The sequence below is a fragment of the Equus asinus genome, chromosome 2 (assembly GCF_041296235.1).
Source record: "Equus asinus isolate D_3611 breed Donkey chromosome 2, EquAss-T2T_v2, whole genome shotgun sequence".
Classification (NCBI taxonomy): Eukaryota; Metazoa; Chordata; class Mammalia; order Perissodactyla; family Equidae; genus Equus; species Equus asinus.
Window position 1 is genome coordinate 132,109,662 of NC_091791.1, and position 18,434 is coordinate 132,128,095.

An 18,434-nucleotide genomic window follows, 5' to 3' on the forward strand; every position below is an offset into this window, starting at 1 on the left:
TCTCCTTAGGAAAAATTCTAATATAGATGTCTACAGAAAATTTAAAAATTTACTATTTATCAACAAAAACTCACTGTCTCTGGGGAAAAGCATTGACACAGGTTATTTAGAAAAAAACTAAGGTTTTGTTTTTGCTGTAGGAATACTAAGAGAAGGGCAGTTTCAAACAGCATATAAGTGTTTCCCTCATGTTATAAAAATTAAAATGAAAACATTTTCTTTGATGATTTCCTCCCCTCTGTTTTCTCTATTCTTTTTTCCTGAAACTTCTGTTTTTCATGTTAGACTTCCTGACCAGGTTCTCTGATTTTCATTTCTTTATTTGTTGTTATTGTTCTCTGAAAGTTCCTTTGTAACAGCAGCCAGTTCTTGTTTCCTGGATGTAACATTTTCTCTTATCCCTCTGAGAATACTACAGTAGTTCATTGGAATTTTCCTCCCCTGCATAGGTTCCAAGGCCCTCCAAGTTGCTTTTTTTCAGTTATTTGAGGTCTCTGTTCTCACCTTAAAGGCCTTCCTCAAATGTCTTGCTAAGAGTAAGGCACTGAAAATCTGACTGGAAGCACTGTGCTCACCTGTGGAGCTTGCAGACTGAGGGAACATCACCAAATTGGGCTGTTTCCTTGGAGAACTCTCAATGTCTGGATCTTTAAGACTTCTTGGTCCCATTTCCCTAGGGAAAGTCTCTTCTGATCTCCTGCCTGAAAGGTAATTTTGGCTGCCAGTGTCCTAGGAACAGGGCGTGGTAAGAAGGCTGGGACGTCTTTACGTTAAAAGTCCAAACTCACTTAATGCCTCTGTACTCAGTAAAGGGACACAGTCTTCCACAGTGCCAGGCATCACTTATTTTATTCTCTCCAAAAACAAAAAAACCTCCTTCCAGTCTTAGGTTAGGGCTGGAGAGGGTTAACTGTCTGCTTTTGCTGAGTTAGGGGCAGAATCTGTGGGTCAAACAGCTTAACTGCTTCTCAAAAAAACTTCAAAATAATTCTCTTCTCTTTGTTTCCATCTTCACTCCTAGTTCCAGATATCTGGTACTACCACTTCCTGAGCCTTTTGGGTGTTCTCCAGGAAATCAGGGTGCTTCTTACTCCTGCTGGCTTAGGATTTCGGCATTCTCAGCGTTGTTAAGTTGTTTACCATTGCCCATCAGCTTTCCCACATCCAAAATTCAGTTGCTGTTGTCTCCTTCCCCTTTCACTTTGTCTTTATGGTATCATGCCTTTAAAAATAAATTCTTTTATGGTTGTTTTTAGTGAAGTTTGAGGTGAGAGTGGAAGCTAAAGCATATATTCCATGCTTTACCAAATTAGTAGGCTTTTGAACCAAATATAAACATTTCAAAAGGTAATTCCTTCTAAAGAGAGGGGATAATGGCTTAATTTTCTCACTGTGATCTTTGTCCAGAAGCTCTGGAGTAGAGTTTCCATCTAAAGATGAGGAAACTAAGGCCCAGAGAGATTAAATGACTTATCTAAGGATCTATAGTTTATACTGGCAAAAGTGGAATTTGAATCTGGGTCTGATACTCTGGCAAACAGAAAGCCCTTCTTCACAAGAAAACATTTGTGATCTATTCAGCAAACATTTATGAGCACTATATTCAAGGCTGCATCAAACTTTAAACTCTGATCTTTATTCTCAGAAACTGCTTTAAAATCATTACAAAAGTCTGAAGAAATTGAGCCAAAAATATTTCTTGAGTACCCACTAGGGCAGTGGAATTGTGCTAGAGAGTGTAGATTTCGAGAGAATCAGATTTGAATCCTATCATAAGGAACTATGACACACCTACAAATTACTATAATGCAAAATGGAAGATGCACATGCCACAAGGAAGATGCAGATGTAGGTCAGAAGAAGATACTACTTTCAGCTGGAGAGATCAGAGTTGGTATCACAAAGGACTGGCATTTAAACTGTATCTCGGGGAGATGCAGAAAAATGATATTCCATGTAGAGCGAGCACTATAGTTAGTATTCCATGGATTTATTTTTTAACTTGGTAAAGGTAATTCTGAAACTCAAAAGAAAAACTTTGTTAAAACAACAGAACCCATAAAAATCTTCAGAAGATGGTATTACTTTGATGACAATAACCTTGTGTGGCTCTCTGAATATGTTCTTCACCTATCTAGAGAGATTTTTCTAAGCCATGGACCTTGCTGTCATCACTTAACACATCACTGACACCACTTCAATAAAACAGTGATCATGCTGAAGAGGGGTCTCAGAGGACTAGATGACACTCCAATTAACCAAGCACATTGAGCCAGACTGTTTTATGCCTCGGACTCAAGAGACTGGCAGAGAGAGGAGGCAAACAAAGACACGAAGAGCAAGGACCCAAGTGAAGAAAGCAAAATGCATGTGCTAAAGATAGCGCTTCCGTCTGACTCCTGCGGAAAAGCCCATCAGAAGATTATTCATCACCAACCTTAATAAGGTTTATAATAACCTGCCAGATAGAATCACAAACCAGAACATGTACTTGCACAACACACTCAGTGAGAGTAAGAACATTACAAGACTGGCCTGGTGCCTTCTTAAATGTATATGTGCCATCCTGGGCATTGCAAAGGCAAGCCTAGAGCAGGGTGTATGTTGGCTTATTTTTTGACCCAAGAAGGGCCAACTTAAAACTCCAGCTTTTGCAAACATGTTGTGACTCAAATCACACAAGAATATGAGTGGAGTAACTAATTAGTGAAAAACAACAGTAGGACTCTCTCCTCAAGCCATTCTGCAGGAGGAGATAAGTACTGAGCTGCTTGTGAAATTACAAAATTGTGCCCTAAATGTTTTAGTTACTCCCCACCACTAAGAATTAAATAAAATCCTCACACTTGGTAAAACAAAGACCTTATTATGTACCAAACTCATTTTCATTTTAAAAGTTGGCCCTAAAGTCTTGAATGGCAACTATGAGCGTGAATAGTCCTAAAAATCAGTCAGTCAACTGAATCTGTGCAAGCTTTCTAGAAGAGTCAAACAAATACTCCGGGGGCAGGATTAATCCCCCCTGTTTGCCCTAGTTCAGGAATTCTCTATCCTTGTTAGTGGATCTTCTTTTTTTTGATTCCTGCCACTGATTCCTGGCAGGAGGAAGAAGTGCAATTCCATATGGGTTCTTTTCCCCATTACAAAGTGAGCCCATACAAACCCCACAGACTGCAATGACCTTTATTTGCTTCCATAACTAATCCACACGAGAACTACAATACATTTAAAGATCTGAATTGAAAACCGTACAATAAATCCACAAAAAAAATAGAAAGCGTCAAATTCTTCCCATCTAATAAAACTGCTGTGCTTTAGTCTAGCAGAATAATAACATTTTTTCCCTTCTTAAGGGTTTCCATCTTCAGGTTACTTCTGCTAACTCCAAATACTAAATACAGCTGACAAAATCCTAGAAGAGACCCACTTTATCCCACAAATGGAGGGATGCTGAACCAAGAGGTGATGGGGGCAGTTCTGTCTCTGGATAAAAGATGCTCTGATATTAAAGATTCTTTGCTTAAGGCACAAATGTACCTGTCTGTGACTTTTTTAATGGCACATTTTAGTGGCATGTAGCATTATCTTTTATGAAAGAGTATGGCAAGAGGCCTCGTTATGACTCCCCATGGAGAGTGTGACAGCACATTAACAAGGGAAGGAGAAGAATGACGAAGGCAAGCAAGGGTGAACTTTGTTATTTTAGGAGTTTAAAACAATGAAGTGACCTTCTGATTCCTGCATCACCAAACCTCAGGGATGGGATGAGAGTTTATTGGACTGGGGGTGGGGGTGCTAGGTAGAGGTAGAAAGGATAGAAAACTCTAACTCCCATTTTGTCTCATTTGCTTCTTGTGTCATTTCAGGAAAATTCCTTTGCTCGGTTTCCTATATATATATATATTTTTTTTTTTCTTTTTTTAAAGATTTTATTTTTCCTTTTTCTCCCCAAAGCCCCCCGGTACAGAGTTGTGTATTTTTTTTAGTTCTGGGTCCTTCCAGTTGTGGCATGTGGGACGCCGCCTCAGCAAGGCCTGATGAGTGGTGCCATGTCCGTGTCCAGGATCCAAACCGGCGAAACCCGGGGCTGCTGAAGCGGAGCGCACAAACTTAACCACTCCGCCACGGGGCTGGCCCCAGTTTCCTATATTTTTATCCCATTCGTTTCATTACCACAGGTATCCTAAGAGAATAAACTGATTGCCTCAAAACATTTGAGGAAGGTATCCACACAAACGGAGTGAAGTGGCACTAGGTGAGACCTTGCATACTTTGACATTTGATCTCTCCTGAAGAGTTTACAGGGATCCATCTTAGAGTGTGCTAGGGGATGGGGGGAGGGACTCCTCCACCTTTTCCTTCTTTCTCCCATTGGCAAACTCCCTTTAAGACTACTCTACCTCAACTGTCAATTCCTTTGAGAAACTCCTGCCCTTCCCTCTCCTCTGTGGTTCAGAATCCTTCACAAATATCTTTACTGAGGACTTTGTCACACTGTTCCGGGCTGTAGGTGTCTGTCTTCTCTATCAGAGGTAGGCTTTTCTCAGCTTTGTGTGCTCCATTCTCCAAGGCCTAGCACGTGGTTAGTGCTTAAATAATAATTATTGAATAAATGAAAGTTTCTACTCTTCAAAGTGCACACCTAGAAAGGGAATCTTGTTGTTAAAAGTGAGGATAAACAGGGGCCAATCCAGGAGCACAGGGGTTAAGTTCGCATGTTCTGCTTTGGCGGCCCGGGGATAGCTGGTTCGGATTCTGGGTGTGGATCTAGCACTGCTTGTCAAGCCATGCTGTGGCAGGCGTCCCACATATAAATAGAGGAAGATGGGCACGGATGTTAGCTCAGGGCCAGTCTTCCTCAGCAAAAAGAGGAGGATTGGCAGCAGATGTTAGCTCAAGGATAATCTTCCTCAAAAAAAAAAAAAAAGTGAGGATAAACAGAAGAGGAGCAATTCTTCTTTGAAGATGTTGAGAATGTTTCAGAACACAATTAGTTACTCAAATTTTAAAATTCTATTGAGATTCACACTTTTCTCTATCTGTAGTAGTTTTTTTTTTTAAAGATTTTATTTTTTCCTTTTTCTCCCCAAAGCCCCCCGGTACATAGTTGTGTATTCTTCGTTGTGGGTCCTTCTAGTTCTGGCATGTGGGACACTGCCTCAGCGTGGTTTGATGAGCAGTGCCATGTCCGCGCCCAGGATTCGAACTAACGAAACACTGGGCCGCCTGCAGCGGAGCGCGCGAACTTAACCACTCGGCCACGGGGCCAGCCCCTCTATCTGTAGTAGTTTTAAACAGGATTTACCACATCTATTCTAAGCATACTGTGGTGGAAACAAAGAAGAATCTTGGCCTTCAAGTGCTTCTTTTGGACTAACTTTCCCATCTCTTCAGATAATGTTCTCATCGCATCTACCCCTAAGGAAAAAAGAACCTTTGGGGTTCTCTTCATTATTGAATCACCAACAATTTCTCATGTATGGACTCAGAACTTCCAACTTCCCTTTCCCTATCACATATTTCTCATCACCTTGTACCCCAAATAAATTTGGTATAAAACATGCCGGGGGCCTTACTCTATTCTCTAACCACTTACTGGTCTACCACTCGTGTTTGGTCATATGTTGTCACGTGCTTGTCTGGTGGATCATAACCTCCTAGAAGAGAGAGGCTGCAATCACATAGTTCCTCTGAAAACACTTAGTTAAGCCAGATGCACAAAGAGGTGCTCAACCACCCTTTTTGATGATCATAATCAGACTGCACTTTACATCCTGTAACGATATCTTCTCCTCCTTCTGAATTAACATCTGGCTTCTCACCATCCATTTTAAAACACAAGAAGAATCAAAATGCCTAACCTTTTCTGGCCCTCACTCCTGAGCTCTTCTACCATCCTCTTCACCACATGAGCCAAACCATTCCTTCTGGCATTCAGGTGTCCCACACTTAGCGCTGACACTTTTCACACAGTTCCCTATGCCTTAATCCTCCTCAATCTTACAAATTCAATGAGTCTGTCTTCTTCAGTCTTCCAGAGACCATTCAATAATGTACCTCCAGATAAACGAAGACGATCAACAAAACCTCAAATACATCAATGTCAATCTCCCTCCCTCTATTACAATGAATCTCTTTTTATTAATCTTTGTCTCCCTAGCACCCAGCAAAATACTTGACAGACATATTTTCAATATGCCATGTAAATACGTTCTATTTACTAGGCATCTATCTACCTACCTACCTATCTTAACTGATCTCCCTGTTTCTGTGCCTGCCTCTCTATAGTCTTGTGAGCCACAGAGCACCCAGTGATCCTTTGCAAATGTAATTCAGATCATTTACTCTCAGAGTAAAATCTCAAGTCCTTACTATGGCCTACAAGGTGGTATATGGTCTGGTCCCTGGCTACCTCTCTGAATGTACTTTTTCCCTTGCTAACTCTACTCCAGTCACCCTGGTCTCTCAGCCTTTCTTAAATATGCCAAACACACTGCAGCTTCGCACCTTTGTATCTGCTGTTGCCCGATGGCTCCCTCCTTTCACATCATTCAGGTCTCTGCTCAAAGGTTACTTTATCAGAAAGGACTACTCCACTTTATTTTTCTCCATAGGACTTACCACCACCTGAAAAATTATATATTTAGTTATCCTTCTGTTTTCTGTCCTTTTCCTCACGCCTCAAGCCCTCACCAAACTCAACTCCATGAGAGTCAAGTCTAGAGTGTCTTTTCATTACTATATCCCCATTGCCTATCTAGCAGGCATAGCAGGAGCTCAATATATGAATGAAAAAATAAATGTGGAAGGAATGAATGGTGAATATTCACATATGTTCTAAATCTTAAATCTATTAGTGGTGGTCTCTCACAATATTGCTATGCCTCTCATATTATGTCATGCGAGGGTATATCACTAAGTCACACAACTCCAGAGTTGCTGCAGAAAGTTAAAGAAAGACAACAGCAGACTGTTTAGAATCATAGAATGTTAGTCTGGAAAGGGGCGTAGAGACCATTATTTTACAGATGAAGAAACTGAGGCCCAAAGTGAGGGACAGTGGCTTGCACAGGGCCACCTAGAAAACCAGTAGCAAAGCTCGAAGTACAATCTAGGATTCATTCCCAATCTAGGATTCTTATCTCTACACCATGTAACTTCCAAAATACTCTACACTGGATCTGGTTGTTTATTAAATACATTCAATGACAAATGACTTAAAATATGCAAAGGAAAATTATAAAACAAGACCTGAGCCCCACACGTCAACAGCACTAGTTTCCTCTGAAATAGGCTAACTGAACAAGCCCTTCAGGATTCCATTGGGAGACTCAGTTCTAAGCATTTGTCTACCATTATTGCTAACTTTTCACCTGATGCACACATATTGTATTTCCTCTTAGATTCCCTTTTATGAGAATCAGAAGAATACGGTTTATACATTCAATACTTTATTTTTGCTTTCCTTCTATAGCACAGGTGAATTGAGTCTGAAGACATTTCCTTACAAACTCAACTGCATTCATGCATTACAAAAACCACAGAAAAAGTATTTGACCAAAGAAAAGTGGTAAAATCATGATCTCAACTCTAACCATGACCTTATTTAAGGAGTCTTTTCTACTTTTTAAAAAGTCCTCCTTTATCTGAACTAGTGTATGTGAGAAACAATTCTCGAAGCACACTAGTGAATATCCAGACTCTATATTACTGTAACTCACATTGAGCCAGATATCCTTCTAATATAAATCATGTGCATTTCCTTACAGATCAACAGTCATTGTATAGAAACCTTACCACAGAGTTCTAGTGGGGCTACAAGTAGCACAGTAAGATAAAATCCATTCTAAGCACAGCTATAAAGAGTAAAGACATTAAAATTGTGTTAAATACACACCCCTTATTGTCTCCCAGATCATATCACAGCCCATCCCCCAACACACGATATGACCATATTGGAACAAGGTGGCTTTTTTCTTTCTAAATCAACACATAGAATTTATACATCCAAATGAGTAGGGCTGTACTCTTTAAAGTAATCACCTTTGGAAGTTATATATGCATTCCAACAAGGCTACCATCACACATAATTCTTCTTGAATCTCTTTCACAACACAGGTTTCCCAGATTTAGTGTGCATAAGGATCACTCAGGGAACATGTTAATAATGCAGAGTCTTAGAGATCTGGATTTAACTGGTCTTGGATGGAGTCTGGGAAGCTGCATTTTTAAGAAGCACTCCAGGTAAGTTTTATACAGGTGATCTGTGAGAAGTAGCACTTTAGAACAGTCAGTTCACAAGCCACGCAAGGATATAAAAATAAGGACTTTAGAATTAAATTCTGTGTACACATACATTTAACAAACTGAAGGTTTAATTTTTTTTCAAAATCTTCATTCTTCCTGATAGAACATATTAGTACAGAAATACACAGAAGCATCTATTTGCAAACAACAACATACCTCCATGAAAGAGATTCCTAAGCTCCAGACGTCAGAATGGATTCCATACTGCTCCCCTGAAATTCTTTCAGGCTGTAAGAAAACAGAAGGGAGCTTGAGAGTTGATGTAAGCTGCTCCAGGAAACAGATACACTCAGATGAGCTCAGCTAAGGCGGGGAGCCATCAATAGTTGCATAGTACTTTATGAGGAGCAAAACAATTTTATATGGACGTGTATACATATATGTGTGTACATTATGTAGATAATACATAGAAATTATATAGTTAATATAGATATTTTATATATAATCTCACTGAATCCTCACAAAGTCCCTGTGAGGGAAACTTTATCATCTTTATTTTATAGATGAAAGAAATGGAAGCTCAGATTGGTAAAATAATTTAGGCAAAATCCTAAACTGGTAAATGAGCTGAGACTTGATCCCAGGTCTTCTCCCTCCAAATCCAGTGGTCTTAGTTGTGGAGTGACAAATCACGCGCTATTATATAATATTATCACTTATTTGCATTTTGATTGATTGGTCTGGATCATTAGGGATTCTTTCATTTTAAAATTTTTAATCTTTTATTTGGAAATAATTTCGAATTTACAGAAAAGTTGAAAGATTAAGACTAGTATGAAGAACACTCATATTTCGTTTGCCCAGATTCACTTACTGTTCAGTATTTTATTCCAATTATCATTGTTTCTTTTGATATGAACCAAGGAACAGTCTGAAAGGTCCATTTGGGACTATTGGTCCTCCATTCAAGATGTGTAGCAAATACCCGGTTTAGAAAGCCACTATACGCACACTCTCTACTTCAACAGGAATAATTTCATACTGAAGTGAGTGCTGCCTGTTCTCTCTATTCTTCCAGGATTTGGCATTCAGTTGGGTACTTCACAGAAGTCTTTTGAGTGAACATGAACAAAGGAATAAGAGTCACTTCTCATGGAAATGGAATAGTTGCTCAAGGTTATAGAGATAGTCACGACAAGGCTGGGATGATAACCCACATCTCTTGGCCTCCAGGACAGCAGTTTACTCTTTGTACCATCCCTGGAGTTCCTGGCAGCCACCAAAGCCATCACCCTTTAGGAGCTGCCATGAGAGCCCTTAAGAGTAACTGGGGTCAGAGTCAGCCTAGTCCACTGCAGATGGAGGAAGTGGGCATCCACCAGTCACCAGCAAGGGATACACCAGGGGTGTACAAGATGTGGGCCAGATGTTCTCAGGTGAGAGGGCACAGTCTTACATCTCAGAAAGTTGGCTTAGCTGGGACCCAGAACTTTGTAACCTACTTCCCACTCCCAACTACTGGTTACTTCAGTGTAGTTGCTGCCTTCTCCTGGGACCACTTTCCATAAAATTACACAAAGCCCTGCCCTGAGGGAGTAGGACGGATTGTCTTATTTCCCTTCTTTTATTTATTTCTTTAATTTGTAAAACCCCTTTCCTACCAAGAATAATTCTTCCCAAGGGCCAAGTGTCACGTGACCATTTCTTGCAGCTGCTAATAGACATGGTCATTCCAATTCCTTAATACTTTTTCTTTTATGTTCTAATCCACTTTGCCATCATTTTCAAGTTCCTTGTTCATACATGAATGAACCCATTATCCAATCCTAGCTGGTTCAATAGGTACTAGGATATATTCATATGCCACTGGCCAGTCAGTTGCTGGAGTGATGCTGCTGCCATCATAATCATCAACAACAAAATCATCATTTTGTGCATTTACTGAAGAATTCCCATGTGCCAGGCATTGTTTTAAGTGCTCTTCATGCATGTCTCATTTCAGATTCATAAACACCCATGTTAGATTGGTACTATTATCATCCCCATTTAACAGAAAGGAAAATGAGGCACAGACAGGTTTAGTTTGCACCCACTACATAAGGATAGTAATAGCTATCATTTAATGACTATCTGGTATGTGCTAGACACTGGGCTAGATACTTTGCATCCTCTACACTTCATAACAATCTTGCAAAGTTAGATATTATTGTCTTCATTTTACAGATATAAAAACTGAAGCTTAGTAAGATTAAGTGACTTGTTGAAGTCTAGAGCTATGGACTAGCTTTAAGAGTACTGGTTAGGAACACAGCCAGGATTCAAACCCAGGTATGGCCGACTGCACAGTCACAGTTCTTTCCAGTGTGTCAAATACCTCCCAGAACTAGAAGTCAGAAGAGCCTCTTCCTTCCTGTTGCCTTCCTCCCTGTCTTTTCTTTCGTTCCTCTCTTTCTTCATTCCACTAGCTGACAGTTATCAGTATAGCACTTCATCCAGAGTACAGAAGAAACAAATAAACAAACAAAAGTGGAACCCACATATAAAATATTTTGGCAGGACCAACATTAAGATTAAATACATTGATAACATTTACCCACTGATCTACCAAAACAAATGCAAACTGTAAGCTGAAAATAAGGCATAGAAAAATTAAATTTAATTTAAAAAGAAAAAATAAAAAAGTGATAATGGTCACAGATATCAGGTGGCAAATAAGAGAACTCCTTAAGGATGAGATTCTGCTAACCTCTCATTGGAAAAATTATTCTTGCAATAAGCTATCAAAATGAGATTACTGCTGTGATGGCAGTGCCTAAGCACAAATGCTCAGAAAAAGCAGAGTCTATCCTAAAGAATTTGTATGGCAGATAGGGATGGGAAATGATCCCAGGCCCCTGAAACTGACACAGGCACAGGATAAGCCCTAATACATTCTGAATTTATGGAGCCAGGACTCGATGGCCTAAGGCTGCAGAATTCAACTCTCTTCTCACACTTGAGGCCAAGGTAGCCCTGTCTTGTCCCCTCTGAAACAAAACAAAACAAAACCAACCAACAGGTACTAGACTACTGACAGAAGATCTGTGATGGACATTTTGCAGTCAAAAAGCTAAAGCTGGGTTACTTGCTGACATGACAGCTGTTATTATTTAGCATGGAAAGCTAAATAATAGGAAAAACATGAATCTTCTCTGGAACGCCTCTGTAATGGGGTTTAAAGTGTAGGGGAAAAAACTCTGGTCTGTTCTTAACAAGAACAGTAAAGAGTCATGATCATATAAAAAGCAGGATTTATAGAAGATTTCAAAGGGCAGTGGCTCCGAGCTGGCATGCACGTTCCACTCCTTCCAGCTACCCTCTGTGACTTAGCATTTACCCAGGACACATATTTAGTCAACTCCTCCCAGAACTGTCTCTATTTACAACCCAATATCCCAGAGTTTACTTGTCAAAAGCAGGAGGATACCAAGGTACATCTCATCTCTTCTGATAAAGGAATTTCTGCTCAGGATTAGGCTACTCAGAAAATGAACAAAGTATGAACAAATACTTCAGGTTAGTATGTAACCAAAATACGTTATCACAAACAATGGTTTTTTTTAAGTTGGCAAGATCCCTGTGTGAGTAGTAGAGTATACTGGTCAGACTACTCTAACTCAGTCTATCTTCCAGTTCACTAAATCTCTCTTCTGCTATGTCCAATATGCTACAAAGTAGCAAGGTTTTGATTTTAATCTAGTAGTTTTGTTTGAGACTTTCTCAAATCTACTATGTCACTTCTAAAATTTATGATCTGAAGTCTGTGTGCATCTGTTGTTTCTGCTGGTTCTTCTTCATGTTGCTTTGTGTCCTTGTGTGCCTGGTCTTCTTTGACTGCTTGCTAGATTTTCCTCGTGAAAAAAAAATTTGGAGAGGTTCTCTGAGGCCCGAGGTGAATGTGCCCACCTCATATCAAGTTTTCAGCATGAAGTTCCCTTTACAATTTAGGTCATATATACAAATACCCAGGGTGCAAATCTGTGCCAGAGTTAGTCTATGGCCACAACTTCCCCTTCTTTCTTTTTCTCCTGCTTCTCTGCTTGGCTCTGAGAAGCCTTCTGTTCTGTTCCCTGGAACTGGGGGAGAAGGAACAGCTTTAGTTCTGGTTTGCTTTTACTCTAAAGGTGAGCCCTTCAGGCTTCCAGCATGATATGGGGAAGATCTCCTGGACCCTCTGGCTTAGGGGCCCCCATGTCATTCACAGCTGTGGTACGGGCAAATGCCCTCAGGAATAAGGAGCTTTGGTGTTCTAACATTCTGCTTGCCCATCTGTTGCAGGATTCCATCTGAAAATTGTCCTTGGAGTTCCTCATTATCTTTTTAGCTCTTCAGTGCATTTGAGATGGTTTTAAAAGTATTTTAACTAGCATTTTTCAGCAGAATAGTTGGTCCAAATAACCTAACTTGCTATTACCAGAAACTAGAAGCTGGAGTCCTAATTAAATCTTGACTCTCACTACTTGACCAACTCTGAAACCCTGGGCTAAAGCTGCTTCACCTTTGGTTTCCTCATCTGTAAAATGAAGACAATAATAGTAATACATATATGTCATGGGGTTGTGTGAAGATTAAACCAATCTATGTAATGTACTTGATTCAGTACATGCCACATGGGAATGCTCAGTAAATACCAGCCTCCTTCCGGTCAACGCTACCATCATCACCATCACTGCACGAGCATGGTCAACTGAGATGGACCTTATAGTCTGTCAAGTTTTATTCTGGGTAAAGATAATTTCTAAGGATAGGAATAGCCCAGGTAGGAAAAAATGTTCAGGAGATAAGAATAGTTATTTAGATTGTCTTTCTGATCCCAAAGGACAAATATTTGGGCAAGATCTTTCTTGCAAATTTCAAAACTTTATTTATTCATAACAATATTGTCAAACCTTTACATTTGATTTAAAAAATTATAATAAACAAACCACAGTGATTAAACAGTGGGTTAAGGTTTTAGGGACTTCTATTTTTAAAACAGAGTAAAATTTTTAGTAACTAGAATTTCTGAGAAATGGTTTAACTTAATGTAAGCCCCCAAAAGCCTTCTGGACCCCTTTTATAATCCTTCTGGATGAAATCCTTTTAAAATGTGGTTGAAAATCTTTCTTCCTTTGGATTAAAGTGTCTGTTGAGCCTAATTATCTTCCCCTAAAATGTAATGTATCCTTGAATATGCCACTTCACTTTCTGGGTCTCAGTCTCAACAGCCAATGAGGAGGTTGGACCAGATGACTTTCCAAGTCTCCCACAAGCTCCACTGCTTAATGTGCTCATACGTTGTTTTGTTTTGTTTTTTTAAATGAGCTAGGATCTTAGAAAAACCTCACTGCGTTTTCCTAATTATCATTTTCTTGCACCTCACACTTCAGATTACAGGAGAATGAGGTGAGACTGTTCACACATGCAAGACTATTTCTTTGATTCATTTTCTTTTCAATATCTGAGTAGCCTAGCTGACTGTATTTGAGTAATCTGGGGCGTCTTCTACACCTTATAATGCAAGTAAGATACTTAATATGAAAAGTTAAGTGCTCTGCTCATAATTAATGAACAAGTCTGTTTTGAAATGCAGCTTTCATGAATTCCTTCATTTAGCACTGTGATGGACTGCATACAGAGAATGAGCAGAATAAACCCTGTCCCTGTAAAGTTCATAATCTAGATTGAGAGACACACATAAATGATTTGGATATAGGGAGAGGCAGAGCAGTTACAAGTTTAGTTTCTGGAGACTGATTACTTAGGTTTGAATCCCACTTCTGCCAATTTTTAGCTATATGAACTGGGTAAGTCACTTAACTTCTCTATCCCTTGGTTTCTTCATCTGTAAAATGAGAATAAAATTACCTACCTTATAAGATTGTTGTGAGGATTTAAAGAGTTAGTAGATGTAAGAGTTTAAAAGAGTGACTGGCACATGGTGCTAATTAAGTATTAGCTATTACTATTAGTATCACTGTACAGAAGTATGTACGAATATAAAGTGAGAGAAATGGGGGTAAAATGAGGGCATTACATCAGGTGACCTCCAACTGTATATTCCCAAAATTTATTTTTATTTTTACTTTTTTAAAGATTGGCACATCAGCGAACATCTGTTGCCAATCTTCCCCTTTTTTCCTTCTTCTCCCCAAAGCCCCCATACATAGTTGTATATTCTAGCTGTAGTACCTTGTGGTTGTGCTGTGTGGGATGCTACCTCAGCATGGCCCGATGAGCAGTGCCATGTCCACGCCCAGGATCCAAAGTGGTGAAACCCTGGGCTGCCGAAAGGCAGAGCACGCAAACTTAACCAGTCGGCCACCGGGCCGGCCCCTCCCACAATTTATTATTTGTCCTCTGCCCAACTTCCTCGCCCCCACCCATGTCACATTATCATCTACTTCTGAGTCTTTGCTCATCCTTCCACAGTGATCTCTCTCTTTTATAAGTGCTCTTTTTACATACTGCTTGAATCATCAAATTCGTACACTGTATGCCTTCTTATTCTCTAAATGTATGCTTGGTACAACTTCGGTTTTTATGATGTTACACATAATGTGGCCGTATATAATGCTATGTTTCCTATCTTGCCCATGTCTCATGTGGATTATAGAGTGGTTCCACTGTATCTGGCTAAGAAGATGGAAGGTGCTCAGTAAATACTGGTTGATTAATGGAAGGAACTCAGTGTCAGATACAGCTTTTACTGGCAGACACCAGAGGTTGGCAAACTTTTTCTGTAAAGGGCCAGATAGTAAATATTTTTCACTTTGTGGGCCATATGGTCTCTGCTGCAACTGTCACAACTACTCCAGTCTGCAATCACAGCACTAAAGCAGCCATAAACAATGAGGAAATAAATGGGTGAAGCTGTGTTCCAATCAAACTTTCTTTTCTCCTATTTAATTTTTATTTTGGAATACTTATTGATTCACAAGAAGTTGAAAAAATATATATACAGGGAGATTTTGTGCACCATTCACCCAGTCCCCCCCCAATGGTAGTAATACAATAAAATTATCACCATGTCTAAGGCAGGGATTAATACCAGTAACAGAATAATAAATATTATTTCCATCTTCCCTGACTCTCAACCTCTGATCTCTCACCAGTCAGGCAAGTACATGGCCAACGACGGCCTGCTGAATTGAGTGAAGCTCACTATGAGCCTATCACTTCTCACTTCCTAGGTATCTTATGCTTTTTACAGCTTGAACTATAAAGCTGATGACTAGAATTCACTCACCCAAGAAACAAAGCAATTTTAACTTTGCCAATCTGAGCTAACGTTTCATAATTTTAATCCACACATTTTCAATTAACAGACAGACGCATCACATGCATCCATAAACAAAATGGAAATAAAGTAATTTCTTTAACGTACACCTGGGAAAGACAACTGTAATCTGAATTTGTACATTCAAACATAAGGCAATTTAATTATTAGAGCAATTTAAACCTAAGACCATGAGGGGTAGTTGAGAAGTTGTTTCATTTATAGTTCTTTTTTTTAAAATCAGTATTCCATATTCTTTCAAAGACTGAAATCACGGCATTTAGCAGGGTTTTGTTAATTATAAAGGTGGCTCACTAATCTCAGCTAACCAGGTAGAGCCAAGAGGGTGATTAAGTTTTATAAAAACAGATATGATGACTTCAGACGTTAATTTCTTTTTCATATTACCTAAAAAAATGAGAAGGAATGAATTTTCTGTAAAAGCAATGCAAGACAAAAATAAACTATTCTAGTATCTCAGTAAAAAAATTGCTTTGTACTATTCTGAGAGTAAGATCCAGGGTTCTATCCATATCAACATCTTTTTATCAAGATAATATATGAACAAAGAATACTGAGAATAACATCCAGGGTTCCATCCATACCAACACTTTAACTTCACATACAGACTATTAGAAGTCAAACAGACTACCTGAATAAATCTAGAACCCTCATTAAAATAACTAACCTGAAGATGTTAAAACAAAACTTTGCTCCAAAACTGATACTAGATAAGCTTTTTGTTCATCTCTCCCCACCCTCCATTCTGAAGTGATTGTGGAAACCAATACACAAAAGCATTTTTATAGACACAAATAACTTCCCTTACTTAAAAGGTAAGGAGAAAAAAGGTCAAAACCAAGTACACGTTGGTCTTTGAAATAGTTCTGCACTTCCACTTTTTATTCTTGGTAAATTTATTTGCGTGGAACTAAGCAAGTTATCTTACAAGAGGTATGACTAACAAATAAACAGAACATAGATGTCCAAGTTCTAAAGAGAACTGCCTGCTAAACACTTTTCTTCAGAGATCCATAAGTAAGAGCTGGTCACATGGATAATTTAATTTTGATCTGGTGACAAAGCATGTTTGTAATCTTGGAAAAAACGACCAATTTTATTTACTCACATTTTGGTATATTTGAGGGTTAATTAAATAAGCAATGTGGCAAAGTAGCCAATACGCTATCAGGTGCAATTTTTCTGTAGGATTAAACTTCAAAACTCAGCGATTTTCCACTTGAACCAACCAGTTAAGTCAACAAAATCAGATAAGTTGGTAGCTCCTGTATAAACCCTAATGTCTTTCAGAAAGATTTAAAAATAGAATCATGACTGGATTGACTCTGTAATTTATGAACTGTTAGGCTAAAGCTGTGGAATTAATTCAAGAATTATACATTACCAAGTACATAAAGATAAAGATGTTGGTTTTAAATGTTATTTTTGCATAAGTTTACTTACCGCCATATAAGCATTTGTTCCAACATACGTCTTGGCTATAGAATTCACCAGCTATGAGACAAAACAGTCTGTTAGAACAATATAAAGATAATGTGGAAATAAAATGGGCAATTATTCCCCATTTAACCTACAATCATCATTTCTATAAATCAACTAAAAATTATGTAAAAGGGAACAAATTTATCTACAAAGGCATTAAAAATGATTAAATCTCTCTTTTCTTTTGAATGTGATTTCCAATTTAAACAAGCACAGCATTACAGTTTATAGCAGATACCCTTAAAGAATTCACTTAAGCAGGATGCTTATAGCTTTAGTACCCCAAACCCGCCTGATATAAAAAGTCAATTTGAAGTAGAATTTGAACACACTCATTTTTTAGTCAAATGGCTCAAGATGTGATTGAAGCCCTGTGCATTACTAGAATGAAACGCACACTAAATATGCTGGAGGGATAACAGACTCTGACAACTCATAATACAACGATGACCTTTGCTTTGGTCTTCGTGTTTGGCTGGGAGTAAAGGCGGCTGCAATTCAAATCAACATCACAGCACGCTCATGGGTCACTATCACTGGGGTCCTCCGGGGAGGCCCAAAATGGAAATTAATTAAAATTTGTGCCGCACATTGTCATGGCCCTCCACCATTGTTGCTCCCAATATTAATTTTTATTGTGGGCCAGTTGGGCTCCCCAGGCACAGCTCCCACTCTGCCCTCCCTTTTGTCTGGCCAAAACACTTTCATATCAAAGCTGCATATCAATGAAGTTTGCTATTCGTAAGTAGTAATTACAATATCAGCAGTTTTTACTGTCATTAAACAATGAACAATCATATTCTGATGAAGGAAACTCGCTCAGAGATTAAAAATGAATGACACAATCCCAGCCGAGGAGAAGATGCAGAGTTCTGTTTGTCTGGCAGCTAGGCGATTTTTCAATCCAGAGAGTAGACTGAAAATAAAAAGTGGATGTTATAGAGAGGAGAGCAGACTGGAAGGAAAAAGAGACCTACCTGAGTGCTAACTCCAAAATCACACAGCTTGACCTGTCCGCTTGTGTTTACTAGCATATTGGAGGGCTTCACATCTAAAAAGGGACCAGAAAAGTCCACGTAACTAATTCCACATCTACAGTGCTTGTTCTAAAAAACGGCGCACATGCACACCATACCATATTGCAGAAATGACATCCAGAATTCCAATCACAAATTTAAGGTAAAACATTTTATCTGGAGGCAAAACGTAAGGTCCTAACTCCCACTTCCAACCATTTCTAGTTTCTATAGAAGCAAAGGTTTATTTTAAGTGAAACTTAAGTAAAATCTTGGCTTCCAACAACAGTAAATACATCATCCTATCGCCAGCCTTCTAGGAAAAGTAGGTAGATAAGAAAATGTAATCTTGCAAAGAATTTGCACAAAAA

The 18,434-nt window shown here is 39.0% G+C and overlaps 1 protein-coding gene across 21 annotated transcripts in view; it reads right to left on the reverse strand.

Moving 5' to 3' along the window:
- Positions 1-18,434, reverse strand: part of MAP2K5 (mitogen-activated protein kinase kinase 5) — a 237,867-nt gene that overhangs the window by 93,136 nt on the left and 126,297 nt on the right. For all 21 annotated transcript variants that reach the window (XR_011498672.1, XR_006523191.2, XM_014856227.3 and 18 more), the window contains 3 exons: positions 18,025-18,098; positions 17,009-17,059; positions 8,464-8,535 (listed from right to left, as the gene is read on the reverse strand). Coding sequence is in view for 19 of the 21 variants with exons in the window: in XM_014856227.3 (XP_014711713.1) it covers positions 8,464-8,535; positions 17,009-17,059; positions 18,025-18,098 (197 nt within the window). In the remaining 2 variants the exon portion in view is untranslated. The remainder of the gene's footprint in view (positions 1-8,463; positions 8,536-17,008; positions 17,060-18,024; positions 18,099-18,434) is intronic.